At 44.7% G+C, this 17,015-nt stretch overlaps 1 protein-coding gene across 2 annotated transcripts in view; it reads right to left on the bottom strand.

Moving 5' to 3' along the window:
- The window catches only part of Arhgap31 (Rho GTPase activating protein 31), a 104,882-nt gene extending 94,545 nt beyond the window's left edge, over positions 1-10,337 (bottom strand). For both annotated transcript variants that reach the window (XM_046458089.2, XM_046458090.2), the window contains exon 1: positions 10,199-10,337. In XM_046458089.2, the coding sequence (XP_046314045.1) occupies positions 10,199-10,298 (100 nt within the window). In that variant the 5' untranslated portion in view covers positions 10,299-10,337. The remainder of the gene's footprint in view (positions 1-10,198) is intronic.
- Positions 10,338-17,015: the final 6,678 nt, after the last annotated feature.

Below are 17,015 nucleotides of genomic sequence, written 5' to 3'. Positions count from 1 at the left end.
AAATTCTATTAGATGTTCATTTGGTTTTAAGGAGTCCAAAATGGAATTTAAGAAGTATTTCTAAGAGTGTAATAAATGTGACTAATATTTAATTTTAAAATTTAAATTTAAAAGTAAGAATTATATTGTAATTCTCAACCCTGGTTTTTGAAAGGAAAAGTTTGAGAATAATTGCCCAAAAGCTTAAGCGTGGTCTAGAATTCTTGGGTCCAGAATTCAAACCCACACTGTCCTCAGAGATTCCCCTCCCTTCCATTTTGAAACCAAATTGTCTTTAAGGACAGCAATGACAAGGGATTGTGGAAACCAGGCCCCATTTGAAAGTCAAGGTTCAGATGGGGAAATACAGGCCTCTTGCAGATTACGCCATGGGTGTATTTTCCTGACCTCCAGGCACAGGCTCTATTCCCAGGCCACCTATAGCATTCAGGGCTCCCCAGTAGGGATTACGTCCACAGCTCTGAGTGTGATTCAGAGACTTGCGTTTCACTTTGCTTTTCCATAAAGCAAAATGGTTGCTCTCCATCAACCCCAGGCCCATGCTCTAGCTATTAGCCAAATGACAAAGGATTTCCCAAATATGGACCCAAAGAAGCATGTGCACTTTGAAGTCTACAGTGAAGCTTAAATAGCTAAAACTTATTAAAAAGAAAGCCAACTATTGACGCCAAAAGCGTGCATCCCTAACAGAACAGCAAGACAAAAGCCAGAAAGAGGAACAAAAATATGCATTGTAGGGGAGGGGCCGGCAGGGAGGTGTAGATTTATATGGAAGAGTTGACATCATTGTTTCCCAATAATACTCAGCATGCAGGAAACAGATGGGAAAGAAGTGGTGGAAGGGGCTACTTATGGTAATAGGGCATGCTCTCTGTTTCTAATGCTGCCATTTGGAACCTAAATGTTTTCCTTTCAAAAACCAGGGTTGAGAATGCTATTGCCAGAGATTTTATATTAAAGTTTACTAAATCCTACTGAACTTATCACCCTGGCAACTCACAACAAAATGGAGCTCTGCATATCAGACCTTGTTTTACGGGATGCATAGCCATGGCTACTTTGGTCCAGAGCAGCCATGGAAAGGGAATAGACATTTGAGTCCTGCTTCTCCCACTTCCTGGCTGGGAGACATTTGGTAAGTTACTTAACCTTTCTGAGTTGGTCCTCATTTATAAAATAGAGGAAAAGAACAGAACTTTCCACATATGCAAAGAGAAGAGGTTGGGTTTGGACATTTATTCCATACAGCTTGATATAATTAAGAAACAAAATGAGGGTGATCAGTTAGCTTATTTAAAAAGTTTTGCCTTTTAAGTGAATTTCTTATTCTTCTGTGCTGGGGCAGGACACAGACACTGACACAACCAGCCAAACCAGTGGCCATTCTTGTTATTATCAGCTGCTCTGCCCTCTCTCCTGAGGGTAGTTTTACTCCCTTCACTGAAAACAGGCTGTTTTCATTCCAGCCATGGTCTTCTGCACTCCCAGTCTGGCCACAGTCAATCACCCTCAGCAATCTTCCCATTTAAGGGTCCTCCCCAGGATGCAAGAAGGAGTGGCCAATTCCAAGTGTCAGGCAGAACCATGCGGCTTCTGGAAACCAACCACCTCTCTCCTCACACCTGTCACTCCTCAAGGCAGATGATGCTGGTTTTATCATTTTACTGATTTCCCCTACTACCATCAACCTGTTCTGATGGTTCTCTTTCACTCAACAACCTCACATCAGCATTCCCTCCTTATACCTCCGCCAGAACCCTTGTTTCATTCTTCTGGGTACTTTTTAAGTTATTTTCTCATCTCATGAAACTTCTAGGCCAAGAGCAACTTCAGGACATCTCTAACCAAACAGGGTCTAATGCATTAGAGTCCATTACATGCCTGCTGCCTTGAATTGAAGGTCTCATACCAGATAGTTTCTGATTAAGCCAGGGAAAGAAAGATACACAATCACACACTGTATTTCAATGGCCTTTCACCAAAGCTATGAATTTTATTATGGTTTGCCAGAATCCTAGCTTACATGTTAAAATATTTTTTAGCATCTGTAACAGAACTGTGCTCTACTTTTTAGGGGAAGGGAGACATTCAACCCTCTCCCTTTGGGAGGTGGTGGGGAAGGGGACTGCCAAAGTCGTTCTGGGCCAGCATCAGATCATGGGCGTGGTACCAGGGTCTGGCATGCATCAGTCAAGCTTGAACTAGAACAAAGAGTGCCTGAGACTTGATCCCAAAGACTCAGTTGGTTCTGGGGACCAGCCAAGAATGTGGTTCATACCAAGGAGTGACTGTTGAGGCACTAGGAGAAAGCAATGATTCTGGGGAGTTCCGGGCAGGTCCTGGGTTGATTTCTATTCAGGAGTAGCTGTCAACCCCATGGGACCACTAAATATTGTATTCCTGATAACATGGCACATTGGCAAGGTCCCTGTCCTGAGTTTCCTAGAAGGGCTCTGACACTGGTTTCCTGAAGGAGGAAAGAGGGTCAATCAATCAACTGCTAAGTGTCTGCCACAGGCTCACCCTGAAGGTACAATGAGCAACCAAATAGGTGGGAGCTGCCTAGTGCCATCTGCTTTCCGTGGAGCTTGCCATCTACTCACGTACTCACATTGTCTATCAGCAAGAGAACAGCAATTAGAATGGAGATCAAACTGGGTGTTGCTAACCCTCAGGCCATGGGTGTTCCCAGAAGGAAGGAGGACTGTGCTGCAGTGGACAGAGAGGGACCTGGGAGAAAGAGGAGATCCAGACAGATTGGAAGGCTTGTGGCACCCATAGGTGTATATGTGCACAAAGCACCTTACAGAGGACAAAGTGCTATGCAAATGTCAATTGTCATTATGACTATGTCCTTGGCCTAAGCTAGGGAAAAACAAAGCAAAGGGAGAAAAACGTCTTATAGGTTTTTTTTTTTTTTTTTTTTGGGCGGGGGGAGCCAAAACAGTAAGTTCCAAATTAAGAAATATGCTATTCTTGGAGATATAATTTCTGCCTACAACGGTAGCCTTGGGAATCTGACATATCTAGGTTGAAATCCTGCCTCTCGTATCTCCATCATCTTGGTAAATTATTTAATTTCTTGGACTTCAGTTTTCTCCTCTTTAAAAAGAGGATTAAAATCACTAATGATTAAAGATGTCAGAAATATTACTAAGTATGAAAAGGACTGGCACATGGAACACAACACAGACATAGTCACTCTTACTACCAATGAAAATACCCCCAAGGTCTGATGTAGGTCTCAGCCTTCACTTTTGGTTCCCTTCTGTCCTCCAGGAGACCACCCCTTTCTCTCTTTCCCTTCAACCATTCAGAAGTCTGATGGTCTCATCTTTCTCTATCAAAACTTGCTCAGAGGGGGAAAAAAAAATCTAGCACCAGTATTTATTTTCCTCTAATTACAGGCAGCCTTTTTCCTCCTAGGTTGTTTTTTTCAATTTTAAGCCTTAGCTAAAATTGCAGCCTGGAGGGAAGATTAGAGGGACAGCGGGTGTAGTGCCAGCAGGCTGTGACCCTAGCTCCACCGGTACCTGAGGTTAGCCCTTTGGGGGAGAAACACCCAGACCAGTTCAATCCAAGCATAGCACTTGCACTAGGGCATGGGGAGAAACAGTTTAGAGAGCTGGGTGGGATTACAATTCTTATTACACATACATACCACAATTTTTCATATCTTTGTATATATAAAGTATGTTGACACCCAATTCGAGTCTTCATACATGTACGTTGGATAATGATGTCCATCACATTCCACAAAGTACGTGTACAAAGGCGTGAATTGGCGTGAACACACTTTATATACAAAGATATGAAAAATTGTCCTCTATATGTGTAATAAGAATTGTAATGCATTCTGCTGTCATGTATTTTAAAAAATAAAATCAATAAAACCAGAGAGAGAGAGAGAGAGAGAGAGAGAGAGAGAGAGAGAGAGAGAGAGAGAACTGGGTGGGATATGTACCTTTAAGCAAAAAGACAAGTAATTTGAAGGATGGGGATAATTGAGGAACTGCTGCGTTTGGCTTAAATACATGACAAGCAATATATGGTGGTGTTGGGGGCGGGGGCAGCTCCGTGTTCTTGGGCATCAAGTTTGGTCTGAAGGAAAGTGTTCTGGGAAGAACTGGAGTCCTGAGATTCAGAGGCCAGGCTGGGTAGGCAGCTCAGACTGAGTAGTCTCTTCTGGAAGGAGTGAGCAATCAGAAGTCCCAACCAGATGGTCGTATCACTATTTTGTTCCAGAAATATTTAGCTACCATATCTAGAGGCAAAGTGTGTGTTGGTTAACGGTTCTCATGCCCACACTGAATTTTGGAACTTTCAGCCCCACCCACTGCTGCAAAGCCACACACACAGCCGGAAAATCCCAGGAAATCTTTCTGTAGTGAGGGGATTCCTGAGAAGCGTCCCCAGCAAGTGCTTCAGAACTGTCTGGATCAATCAAATTCTGGAATTCAGAATGTTTTCCTTTCCCAACAGAAAATGTTCCCAGGCTAGCCTACAGATGAATTAAGGGGGGGAATCATAAGAAGAATGCATCAACAACTACAGCTCTGATGACACTGGAGAGTTTGTCTGCCACTTCCAGCATCATCTATGGGGAAGGAACTTCTATTTTCATCACATTTCCCTTTCTCTGCCCCAGTTTAAAAGCAGTGCTCCCTACCCCCGACTCTCCCCTGCCCAGTGCATGGCTCTCTTGGATTTAAGGCAGGGCTGTGTGACAGGGGATTGAGCTTCTTTAGCAACACCTATGCTGGGGCCTCTGGAAGGTGGAAGGCGGCTGGGTGGCTGCCAGGGTGGGTGGGTCGGGGAGGAGGAAGGGCGAGGCTGTCCCTGTGGTCAAGGGCTCTTGGCAGAGGTCTAAAGAGTGGGCAGGAGGGAGGCATGTGGGTAGGTGGAAGTAGCCGTTTCTATTCTCTGTGTGGGCTGTTTGTCATATCCAGACTTACACAGCCAGCTGCAGCCCGCCCTCAGGGTGATCCAGTTTGCTCCAGGCTGAAAGCCTTACCCTTCTCTCTTGGAAATTCCTATGCCACTCTGGGAGTCCACAGGGAAGCTCAAGCCTCCTAAGTTGCTGCTCTGTCTTCTCAGCTTCCCACCCAGGACTTGACTTCTCCTTTAGTCCCCGCTGGCTGCAACTCTCAGGTTTCTGAGGGCGCTTTTGTTTCGGGTTGACGTTCTGCTTCTCCATTACTGTATACTGATGGTCCACCTTGCAGTTACTCTGGGAAATCCCTGCAGGAACTGGCCTCTGCATTCAGTGGGGCAAGTAATCCTCCTTTCCTTCCCTCTTAGGGGATCTAACCAATTCCTTTCCTTCTGTCAGTGAGCTTCAGTTATGGTGAATGTGCTGGAGCAAGTCCAGGTGTTATGATAATAGCTTATCATGAAGATGCCCTCTGATAAGTGCTTTTCCTACACTGACTCATTTATTTTCACATCCATGCTGTTATTGCCATTGCACAAGAGAGGAAACTGAGGCCAGAGGGGTAAGTCACTTGCCCCAGGGTGACTCAGCCGGGAACAAGGAAAGTTGGAATTCTATTCCAGGTTGTAAGGTTCTAGCAGTCGTAATAGGAGCCTCCAGCAAGGGTGGATCAGGGAAGGTTTCCAGAATCTTCTGAAGCTGAGACCCAAAGGATGTGGAATTAGCCAGGGAAGGTGTGATAATGATGTGCCAGCCAAGAAGCTGGGAAGGAAGCAACTAAGCCAAAGAGAATACCCTTGCCCTTGCTCTCTATTTAGCTTTAAATCTTATCTTGAACAGAAAAAATATTTACCTCCTGTGCTGAGACTTAGCTTCTGTTTATGTTTGAGTATCTCATTTATTTAATCAGAGATCAAAGCTTTCCCATTTTCTCCTCCAGGTTCCCCTTCAGTCAGTTAACTTCAAAGTTAACTGGGACATTAGTTTATGAAGATTTGTTCACATCCCTGAAACTAAATTTCTTAAATCTGCAGCCCATCTTTCTTTCTTTCCTGATGAATCTAGCACAGTGTCTTCATAAATATTTGCAAAATAAAGGAGTAAACAAAGTGAGGGATTCGTTTACCATCAGAAATGGAGTACGGCTACATCTTAAAAAGTTCCCACTGGCTTTTAGCCTTGTTCTTTAAAATACTAGAGCTTACTTTCATCAAATTTAAGATTACAATTGTACTGGTTATTTATTTACTTGTTATGGACCTTCTATCATCCCTCAAATCAAATAATGTGTACCCTATATAAATATATATATTTATATACATTTTTCTTCAACCTGGTAAGAATGAGAAAGAAAATCCTTAGAAATAAAAAGGTTCACAATTCTCATTAAATTCAGAGGGAGCATTTAAATGGCCAAGGCTACTTCTCCCAGAGAAAATGGTCTGTAAACCCACATACCGCAGGCAGCAGTACTCTACCCTGGCTACATATCAAAATTATGTGGGAGAGATTCTGATTTAATTGGTCTGAGAGGAAACCTGGGAATCAACATTTTTTTTTTAAAGTCCTCCAGATGACTGTAATCACAGAGATCCACTAGGCCAGAATGGAGAGCCACTAAGCCAGAACGATATCACTTTCTACCTGAGTAAGATGAACAAAGATGGTGCAGAAGAGTGAGAAAGTCCTCAGCCTTTAAAGTGGAGCCAGCAAGGGGAAGAAGATACTTTTCCCCCTAATCTTCCCTTACTTGTCCCCTGGCTCTTGGCCCTTCATTTCTAAGCTCTGTTGGAAGACCCAGAACCTTGGGCTCATCAGGGAGAGGTAGGGAATGATTATGGACACACCTTGGCCTCTCCCACAACTTCTGGACCACAGGTGACAGCATGATGGGTTTTTATTATACAGCTGCAAGCAAAGGTCTTCATAGTCAGTGGTCAAAAAGAAGAAAAAGAAAGCTGTCCTCTTTTCAGCAACAGCAGCAAAGAGTGATCTCCCTCTATCCCAGACAGGAAGAGAAAGTTGTTAGCTGGTTCCCAGGGGAGAGCTGGGGGCCAGGGGCAGCAGCCACTGTGCTGGAGGGGAAGTGAAAGAGGCTCTGGCCCAGTCCGTCAGGAACCACTGCATGCCATGCTAGGGTGTTTTTACTAGGCTGGAGAAAAGTAGTCAAAAGGGGAAACTGGACTGGGCTGGGGATGTGGTTCAGTGGTAGAGCACTTAGCTAGCACGTGCAAGGTGCTGGGTTTGATCCTTGGAACTGTTTAAAAAAAAAAAAAAAAGAAGGGGGCTATTGTCCCTTCACACAAGGCCTATAAGCTGCTGGAGATGATCAGAGTAGGGACGAAAACTGGCATCTCTGTGGATGCCTGCAAAAATTGTATACATGATATGGATGTGTGTGTGCGTGCACCTCTAATGGAAGGAGTTTCTGTTCTTCATCAGTTTCACAAAGCTTAAGGGTGACAACTGGCCTTGAGTAGCATCCATTCTAAGCTGAACACCTATTTGTCACCCATATACCCTGTTCTGTCAGATCTGTCCAATTGTAAGTAGCAGGGCAGGGCCTTGAGAAGTTACAGGAGTGACTGACATTCATCTTTGTGCTCAGCCTATGTCTTCCTACTCAGGGGTGTAGCTTCCTCACATCGAGATGACCTGTGCACAGCTAATTGTCACCAGCTTCATCCTCCACTCCAGTGTGGCGCTTTCCTTCCTATGCAAGCACAGGGGCTATTTCCTCATCTCTCTGTTCTTCCCGTCTGCCTTTGTGATCCCAAACTTGAATCCATTTTTCTCTGCCTCTAACCAGGTCTCTTGCTCTGCCCTTGACCTCCAAAGTTCAATGACAGTGATGTCAATCTTAAAGGTCCTCTGCAGCTTCCTAAGTTTCGGAACATTCTGAGATGCTCTTCTTCTCTGGTGGGGAGAGGGGCAGTGCTTAGCTCAGCTTTTCCTCCTGGGGAGCAGAGTTTTGGGGAACTCCATGAGGAGGCTACATTATTTTAGAGAAAATAACTAGAACTGACTTTCTTGATGCTACACAATAGCCAAAAATAAAACTATCCAACTAGTGTTAACTGTGGGGTAGAGGAAATACTAATTACTCTCATTTATATAAACTGCTTTTATGCATGCTTAATTTCCATCTAGCACAATAATGTGGATCATTAAGTGGGTCAGTTGCCTTTCATTTCAAAGATGAACTGTGTTCAGGTATGTTCAGTCTTGAAAGTTTGCTGATCCTGTGGCAGAGCTGTCTGCTTTCAATTTAGGGGGAAAAAAATCATTAGAAGAGAATGTTGGCTTAGACATAGAAGGCAGGGAGGGGAAAGGCGCCTAACAGGTCAGGACCCTTTGCATCCTTCATGATTAACTGTGTGACCTTACCTCTCCAGGCTTCCTTTCCTCCCCACCATGGTGGGAAGCACTGGGTACTGACTTTGACTCCCCCGCCCACCACCACCATTAAGCAGTAGCTTGCTTGCTTGCTTTCCTTTCCTTTTTTTTTTTTTTCCTAAACGAAACATGCAGAAGCAGAAATGTTTCCCAAAATATAAAGCAGGTGAAAGAAAAAAAAAAAAAAAAAAAGAAAGCCACGTAAGAGTATCTCCGAGGTATCTGCACAGAACACTGGGGTTCAGGGTCATCTGATGATCAATGACTTTGTAAGAAGTGGCCATTCTGGCAAGGCACCTTATGAACTCTTACAGCTTTGGAGGAAGGGTCAGAATAACACCCATATGATGGAAGGTGCTCCTAGCAAAGCTGGAAATTAACCTGAGGCCACTGCAAAAACAGGTGGAGGGAAACACTTCATTCTAAGCTTCTGACCATAGTGGTTAAGATGCATGCTTGGCATTCCCTCACACTCAAAAAAAGCTCAACCCAAGTGATTGCTATTTCAAACTGACCTTTCCAAATTGTTGGTGAGAATTAAATGAATTGACTCAGATATGCCTCAATTTCAAAAGAGGCAGTTTTGAAACCTATGGTTCCCTGAGCTCTAAAATACTAAGCCATTTGTCCTAATGACACAGCAGACTCTGAACTCTGGAATACCACAGGAATATCACACCACTGCAAATTACTAGGGGTGCTGAGTCTTCAAAAAAAGGGGAAGTGAAACAAAAGCTCGGCTCTGTTTTTGAGATGCATATTTGATATGGACAAATTGAATAGTTTCTGAGATTATTTTCCTGGAGGCATTTATTCTGCACAGCTACACAGCCCTTAATTTTTTCCTTTGTTATATCTATCTATGTATAAACACATCGCCTCTATAGTGGGCTATAATCTCTCTCACTGAAGCTTCCAAAGACAAGGCCTTTTTGTCATGGGTAAGTGCAGGGCCAGTCAACCTTACAACCTTACAAAAGGAGTCATTTAATGCTTAATTTCCCCAACTTTCCTATGATTAAAAAAAAAAAAGGTCTAACTTCAAATGCTGTAATTGTATTACATCTAGATTGTTTTCTTTCTCCATCCCCCAACAAATGTTTAAATTGTCTCTAGTGGCAGGGACGCTCTCCCCCACCCCACACATTTTTTATCAAGCCAACCTTGAAAAATGAAACACTCTCCTTTTCTCTGGCTTACCCTATTTTAAAATTGAGGCCCTTTGACCTTTTCAACAACACACTTCTTGCCTGACACACCAAATGCTAATTTGAAAGCCAGAGGAGGTAAAGGGTCTGGGTAGCTGGGCAAAGGATGCGGGGAGGTTCTATATATTTGGCATCAGCTCAGAAATTCAGAAAATGTTTGTGCAACCACTCCCCCAGCCAGGATCCCAACCCCCACCCTCATCACAGGGCCTTCTAGCACATTAATCAAAAAGGACGTGAGAGGATGAAATCGGAGAGCCCAGGAGGACAGTTAAGGGGGTCACGATTGTGCACCCAGGAAAGCCCACTGTTCACTGGCACATGTCTACGCCTCATCCCTCCTTTCCCGCATCCAAAGTTTTGGATCAGGACCTCTTCGGCTCCCACCCCCACCCCCAGAGGTGGCCAGCTAAACTTTGAAGCAGCGCCGCCCATGAACGGCTTGTATGAGACAAACTGACACTGCTTCTGCACGTCGAGGTGGCAGCGCTGTGCACCTTAAGAATCATGTATGTTCTTATTTAAAAGGAAAAAAAAAGTTCAGCGAACGCACAAGCCTGGAACACATTAACTTGTAAACTGAATCGAACACATCTCAAGAGAATCCATCCCCCTCTCAAACAAAAAGAAGGGGTGGGGGGGAAAGGCGAAGGCACTTTACCATCTTGTCCTGAGCTTTCCAGATACTCCGTCAGGTCACAGCCAAATGCACTGGCGGCCCCCTTTCGTTTCAGCTTCTGCTTGGCACCCTTGTTCTTCATGAGTTAGTCCCAAAGAGGCTGCCCCTCCGTCTCTCCCTCTCTCTGCTAGGCACCGCGCGGACGATGGTCTCCGGGGTTAGATCACTGGCTGCAGCGCGGCGCTGGGGGTCCGCATGGGCGAACCGAAGGACGTGGGCCGCGGGCGCTGGGCATGGACCCCGAGGGGTTGCGAGCCCGGGTGCCGGCGCGCGCGGGCCGGGGCGCGGCGGGGAGCGCGGCCGAGCCAGCAGAGCCTGAAATCCACCCCGCGCGCCTCCAGGGCCGCGGTGCCGGAGGCCGTGCAGAGCTGGCAGCTGCGGGCCGGCTCGCTTGGGAGTGTCACTTCCTCACTTGGAGTCGCAGGGACTTTCACAGGCGCCTGCGATGTCTTCGGCTGCTTTTCCTCGGCTTCAGAGGGAAGGCGAGCTCTCCTCTTCGCCTTCCTAAGTGCCCAGGAGAGATCGCGAGCGCGGTGAAGGCGGCTTTGGCTAGGGGCGAGGAGACCGCCCCGGAGCTGCTGTGTGTCTCTGCCCTGGGCCCGCTGTCTTGCCTTCAGACGGCTTCGGTAAAGCGAAAAACAAGCATCCTGTCTCCCTCGCCCGCCCTCACGCCTTCCTTTTTTTCCTGTCTTACAAATCCTAGGATCATCCAGCTCAGGAAACGCTGGAAGGAAGTTAGCTAGGGAGGGGGGCGGAGGGTGGAAATTTTTGGCAGCTCCGTGCTCGTGTGTGTATGGAGCTGGAGGAAGTAGGTGGGTGGGTTGAGGAGTACCGGTTGGGGGAGAGAATGCGCTCTCCTGCGGGCCGTTCTGCGACTTTAGAGATAGCTCTGGGCGGCCCAGAGGAAATCACCGCTCTCCTAGGAGGACCCGCAGCCCGGCCGCCGCTTCCTGCCCCTCCAACACAGCTCTTTGAAGAGGACAGGAGGAGGTGCCCTGGCCTTCTGCAAGGAGGGTGCGCGATGGGGCTCTCAGAAAGTTCTGCTTTAGTGTACTCCTCACCGTCATCCTATCTCTGACACTTTCTATTTCGGTGCCTGCCTTTCTCCGCCTCAAACACCTAAAGAGCAATGACAGAAACAAAGACCAGGACTCCAGCAGAGAGACCTACCTGACAGCCAGCTGGGTCTGCGCTGGCCACTTCCATCCCTCTCGGTACCCCAAGCCTAGCTGACTCCCCAATCCACGCTGAAGTAAGGATACCCTTGGGCTAGAGTAGCTTCAGCTTTGTTACCACTGCCCCAGAAATCCGATTTCTGGTTACAGATTCACACACATACACACCCCACACGTGCAGGAGCAAATTTATTGCAAAGTGTGCTAAATGGAAGTGCTTTTGGGGGAAAGAATCTGGGATTTAAGGGGCCTCTGACATTTTAGCAAATTGTAGAGAGAGCATTCTCCCAGATTGTTTCATAATTTGTCCCAAGTTGTTTTAGGAGGACATGTTTTTCCTTCTCCAGTTGGACTTGAAATTCCTTGACTTCTGTGTACTCAGCACACAGTAAGCACTCAAATTCTTGTGATTTAACTATTTGAGGATTAGATTAAACTTCCTGTATAAATACAAATCCATATATAGGCTTGAAGGGTAGAGACAATCTCGCAGCTCAGATTGCTGGCAAAAGCTTTATGTATAGTATTTTAGTTACTGAATCCCTTTACAGTCACTTATATATCACCATGACAGTTTGTGAACTTTAACCCCTGACCTTTTCTCTATGTCAGCTCACAACCTGATAGTTACCTAGCAAATCTGGCTTACAGATGTGTTTGTCTTGGTGCAGTCCATGTTTTAATTTAAAAAAAAAATTGTCAGCACTAAAGAGTTAAGAGATTTTTGCATACGTGATCTGGATTTTTGCTTTCTCTTCCAAAAATGGAAGATATGGTTACACCACAAGTGCATTTCTATATGGCAAGGATTGGTGATGCCAGGTTGTTACAGCTCCCTTAGGGCTACCCTCTTTAGACAGATGAGCCTTCCAGTTTTGCAGCCTCTGCTGCCTGTCTTCCCCTGTTTACACCTGCCTGGCCTCTGCAGTCACTTGAGTTTGTGCCCCTCTGTATGGTCTCTTCTTCCTTCCATTTTTCTGTCTCAGTGATACCAGCATCATCCCAGTAATCATGGTGAGACATCTCCACGTAATCACTGACTCATTGCTTTCCTTCTGCCCCACCACCAAGTTAGTCCTGCCTAGGCCATGAGTCCTTCAAGATGCCTCTCAATTGAGGTTCTTCTTTTCCAGGCCCACTCAGTGATGATCATTCACTCCTCAGTTACTAGAATAATTCCTAGTGGGTTTTGCTGAGCACTTCATCTGTCCTCTGTATTGAAGGCCTGACACATCCTCCTGGAGCACTGCTATTATATGACTGCTCACTGAAATCCTTCCATTCTCTTTCCTATTGCCAAGGCAGCAATGTTTAAGCATTTTGTGAGCTGCTTGGAGAATATCCAGTAGGGCATTTGATATAATGGCTTGTTCCTCCTTTTATTTATAACGAATCATTTTGTAATGAGACTATAATTATCACTATTAACATTTGTTTAGGAGTTTACTTTAGCATGTATTACTTCAGCTGACCCACAATGGATTTCATCACTTTGTCAGCAAGAGAGAGAGGCAGAATGGCACTTTTTTCCTGGGTCTAGACCCGCAAGGCACAAACTATGGATAAATTGTTAAGGCCTGTGAATTTCATTTTAAATCTTTAAAAATATTCTTTTACCTTTTCATTTTGAAATAATTTTAGTTTATAATTTTTTTTTCAAAAAATCGTCAAAGAATTCCCATCTACCCTTCACCCAGCTTCCTCAAATATTAATCTTACATAAGAAGTACAGTTACCAAAATTAGGAGGTTTACACTGAGAGAATAATACTAACAAATCAACAGATGCTATGAAATGTGAACCAACTTTTAATTCCATAAAGTTTTTATTAAATATGGCCTTTCTCATAGCAAAGTCAATTAGCTAAATATGGGAATAATGACTTATAAGTAATCATCAAAATACTTCACAGTGTAACTTTAGCTATTTATAAGGTTCCCTTAACCACCATTGAATCGAGCAGATGTAGTTTGTGGGGAAATGGGGCTCCCTGTGTGAACTAATAAGGCTAGTTAGCAACCTTATCAGCCGTCAGATTCTTCCATGCTTTATTTAGAATTTCTCCAAAGGACTCCATCATCATAGGCTTTTTAAACTTGGAACACCCCCAGAGATCTTTTGGTCCCTGCTTCACAATAAGTTGGTTCAAGTTGTTAAGGGTTCAGGGTGGAGATAACGTTGAGTCCCTGGCAAGGTGTTCATTGTGCCTATTCTGATTGAACAAATTTTATTAGAAATGTGCACTGGTGGGTTTTGTTTAAATCTCTGTTTGTTAACCCTTGATCATTATGATGTGATGAATTCACAGCCTATTAATTCAGATAATAAAATCACACAGTGACAACCTCACTTAGGGATCTGGAAAGTGTGCTCCTTCCCATTTGTTCCCCGTCCCCTCTCAATGTTGAGCATGACCTGTGACAGATGCCAAATTTGAATTTCACCTTTCTCCTAGAAACCTTTTTTCTACTTTTCTTTCTCTTTCCTTCTCCCTCTTATTTTTTGCTTTTCTCATTTCTCTTTTTCCTTTCTTACTCTAAGGAGATTCTTCTATGGGACTGTGGAAAAAATTCAGATTTGGGTTCCGAAGGGGTTTCCCACCAAGCTGCAGATTTCCTAGGGCTCAAGGTTATATGGAGATAGTGTAAGAATGTTAACTTAAGGAAAAATAAGCTATTTGGTGATACTGTAAATTATGCCCTCAGCCGATTGTCATGGTGCCGACTTGCTAGGAAAGCACTTTCTCACAGGGAGAAACCACCGAAGAATTCTGTGGTTGCTTACAGTCCCTCTTATTTGTACCTGTTGAGGACAGATGCCTATTGAAGTGCACCATCTGCTCCCTTCATCACCCAGAATGCTAGCTAGCAATCACCTTTACTATAAATAAACAGATATAGAAGATACAAAGCAGGTATTGGGACGTTTAATGTTACTCATGATCTTAACTTTTCTTTTACCCTGTTTGCCCATAAAAATAGACTTGACTATCAACAATTTTAGCATTCTCCCCCATCTCCTAGTAATTTGTTTAAATGTTCATATATGATTCCTTGGCCATGGGCTGCCATGAGTGTGTTCTGAATATCAAGTTCTAGGATGCTGGAGTGTTACCTCATTTTCTTGCTGAATACATTTCTTCCCCCACTTCCTCTCCATTCCTACCTCCACAGCTGCCCCTGTTTTAAAGGTGCTTGTGTGGTATCTACTTTGATGTGGTGTGGCAGTGTGTATCTTTCAGACAGGCCTTGAGCCTGACCTCAGCCCAGCTATCAATACCCTGAGGTTCTGAAGCCAGTAGAGGATGAGGGTAACTAAAACAAAAAGGCTTCCAGAAAGTTTTGTATCCCAGACTGTGTTGTTGCATTTCCCTATATGTGGGTTTCTAATTCAGGTTATACTGCAAATTTTTGCTTCTAAATGTCCAAATGAGGTTGAACACGCTTCCTTAGACAGTATGGGGAATGTGGAGCTCCACATTACCAATCCCTAATCAGATGTCAGAGAGATTGTAAGTCCAAGTGGAGGAGAGGCCAACTTGATGGAAGAGAAGGATGGGAACTGTAATCAGTCTCCCACCCTGACCAACTGACTGACCTCCCATTGCTCCACCATCTCGGTGACTATGAAAGCCAGCATTGCTTCTAAAAGAGCTTCCAAGGGCAGAGCAGTGCTGTGATAAGAATGGAGGAGAGGGGACTTTAAATGGCCACTCCCAGCCTGAATGTTGAAGAACAGACCAAGTCATTATTGCAATATCTATTCATCTTTCCCTCCCTGCTCTCTCCCTCACATTGTGTATTTCAGTTCATTTCAGTTCCTGGAAGCTACAAAACTGCGTTAGTCAGGGGGAAAAAAAACTGGAGGCACTGCTTCACGCCCTGAGAACATAAATTAGTTACCAGTCAGTCATTTGGGGGTAACAGGGGTGGAGGGTAAGAGCATAGTTAAGAAAGGAAAGACTTGGTTACAAATGAAGTCTTCCTTTCTATAACAAACATCAACTGATTGATCTGCCACCTCCTAATTTAAAAGCTCAGACTTTTATTTGAAAGACTAGATGTCAGAGAGATTGTAAGTCCAAGTCACCTCCAGCTTTATAAGTTTGGGAGCTGGTAAGGGTAAAAACTATCTTTTGGAGAAAGATAAAACATAGTTCTCTACACATCAAGGACCATATCAGACCTTCAGAAGGAAATGTCCTTTCATGGTATAAAATACAGGGCCAAGTAGAAATTGAGAGGGTAGGACTAGAGATGAAACGAGACATCTGCACATAGTATTTGAAATTGAGAAATAAAAATTTCCCCACCAATATTTTAACTATACTCTAGTTTTTGTGTGTGTCGAATACTGTATTGTTAAAAAATAAGAGGTTTTTTTTAAACACCGTGTTCTATAGAACACGGTGTTTAAAAACAAACAAATACCATAAAGACATTTGATCCATATGCACAGTTGTGGCATTAAATGAGACTTTAGTGTTTCAGAAATGATGAACACACCAGGCTGCACAAGACCCCCTTGTCCCACTCCACCATGGGCTCTGGACACTGCCAAACAGCAGCAGGATCCTTCCTTTTTCGAGTCACAAGGCCAGGGGGAGAAACGTGTCCTGGGTTAGATTACTATTATACCCACGTTTGAATCTCCACAGGGTCTAGCCTTTAGCTCTAAGTCTGAATTTGGCTTGAGGCCTCTATTTTTGTGGCCCAGAAGGAAAGATGTAGGGGCTGATCTCCTCGGCAGCAGCCTCAAGCAATTTGGCAGGGTCTGTTCTGAGGACCCAGCAATAGGTTCTGAGGTCCTTGTCAGCAGCTGGGTTTGAGACAAACACCCCCCACCCCCATGTATCTTTAAGTTCCCAAACTGGATAGAGCCTTTGGGTAAAAAAATCCTTCATTCCTTATAGAACACGGGAACCCCCAGGGTAGAAAATGACTTATTTCAATAATCTTAGGCCTCACTCCACCTCTGTTTCCCTTTTTATTCTGTTCTGCTCCGATTTGGGCCCATTGCCCTTTTTCTGGCTTGGGGAAGACAGGCATGGAAGGAGCAGAGCTGGGTTCCGAGCTCCATCTGTCTCCCTCCAGGGTCTCTGAAAGCTGTAGCAACCCATGTTCTTAGGTGGGTGGGGATCTGTCCCCGCCCCGTTCATTGTGTTCCATAGTTTCCTGTACACTGCCTGTAACCCTTTACCAATCTGCCAGGCGCCTTTTAACACAAAAGGGAGGAGATGGGGGGAGGGAGTGCTGAGGAAAAACATCCCTATAAATAGCCCTCTTGAGCAAAATTGTTTTCCCAATACACAGTTGTTGTTAGGCTTGATGCCCCTTAATCTGCCTCAGCATGCTCCTCCCCTTACATTCTGGTCTTCCCCTGCATACCTGGTTTTCCTAGTCAGTCCTTTCGGTGACACTCAGGTGCTATAGAGGTACTTGTTGTAAGCTTGTGCATCCCCACCTGCTCCTCCTGGCTCTAGGCACGTGGGCTGTGGGCTCAGACTGCCCTGGGTTCCAGTCAGGATCAGCCTATTATTTGCTCCATGACCTTGGTCAGGCAAATTACTTAACCTCTCTGAACTTCAGTTTCACCACCATCTGGGTAGGGGTGATAATATCTAC

The sequence above is a fragment of the Marmota monax genome, unplaced genomic scaffold (assembly GCF_021218885.2).
Source record: "Marmota monax isolate L192 unplaced genomic scaffold, Marmota_monax_Labrador192_F-V1.1 WCK01_AAM20220418_F8-fsc00052, whole genome shotgun sequence".
NCBI lineage: Eukaryota > Metazoa > Chordata > Mammalia > Rodentia > Sciuridae > Marmota > Marmota monax.
Note: the sequence above shows the minus strand (reverse complement) of the source record. Positions and strands in the feature narration are given on the sequence as shown.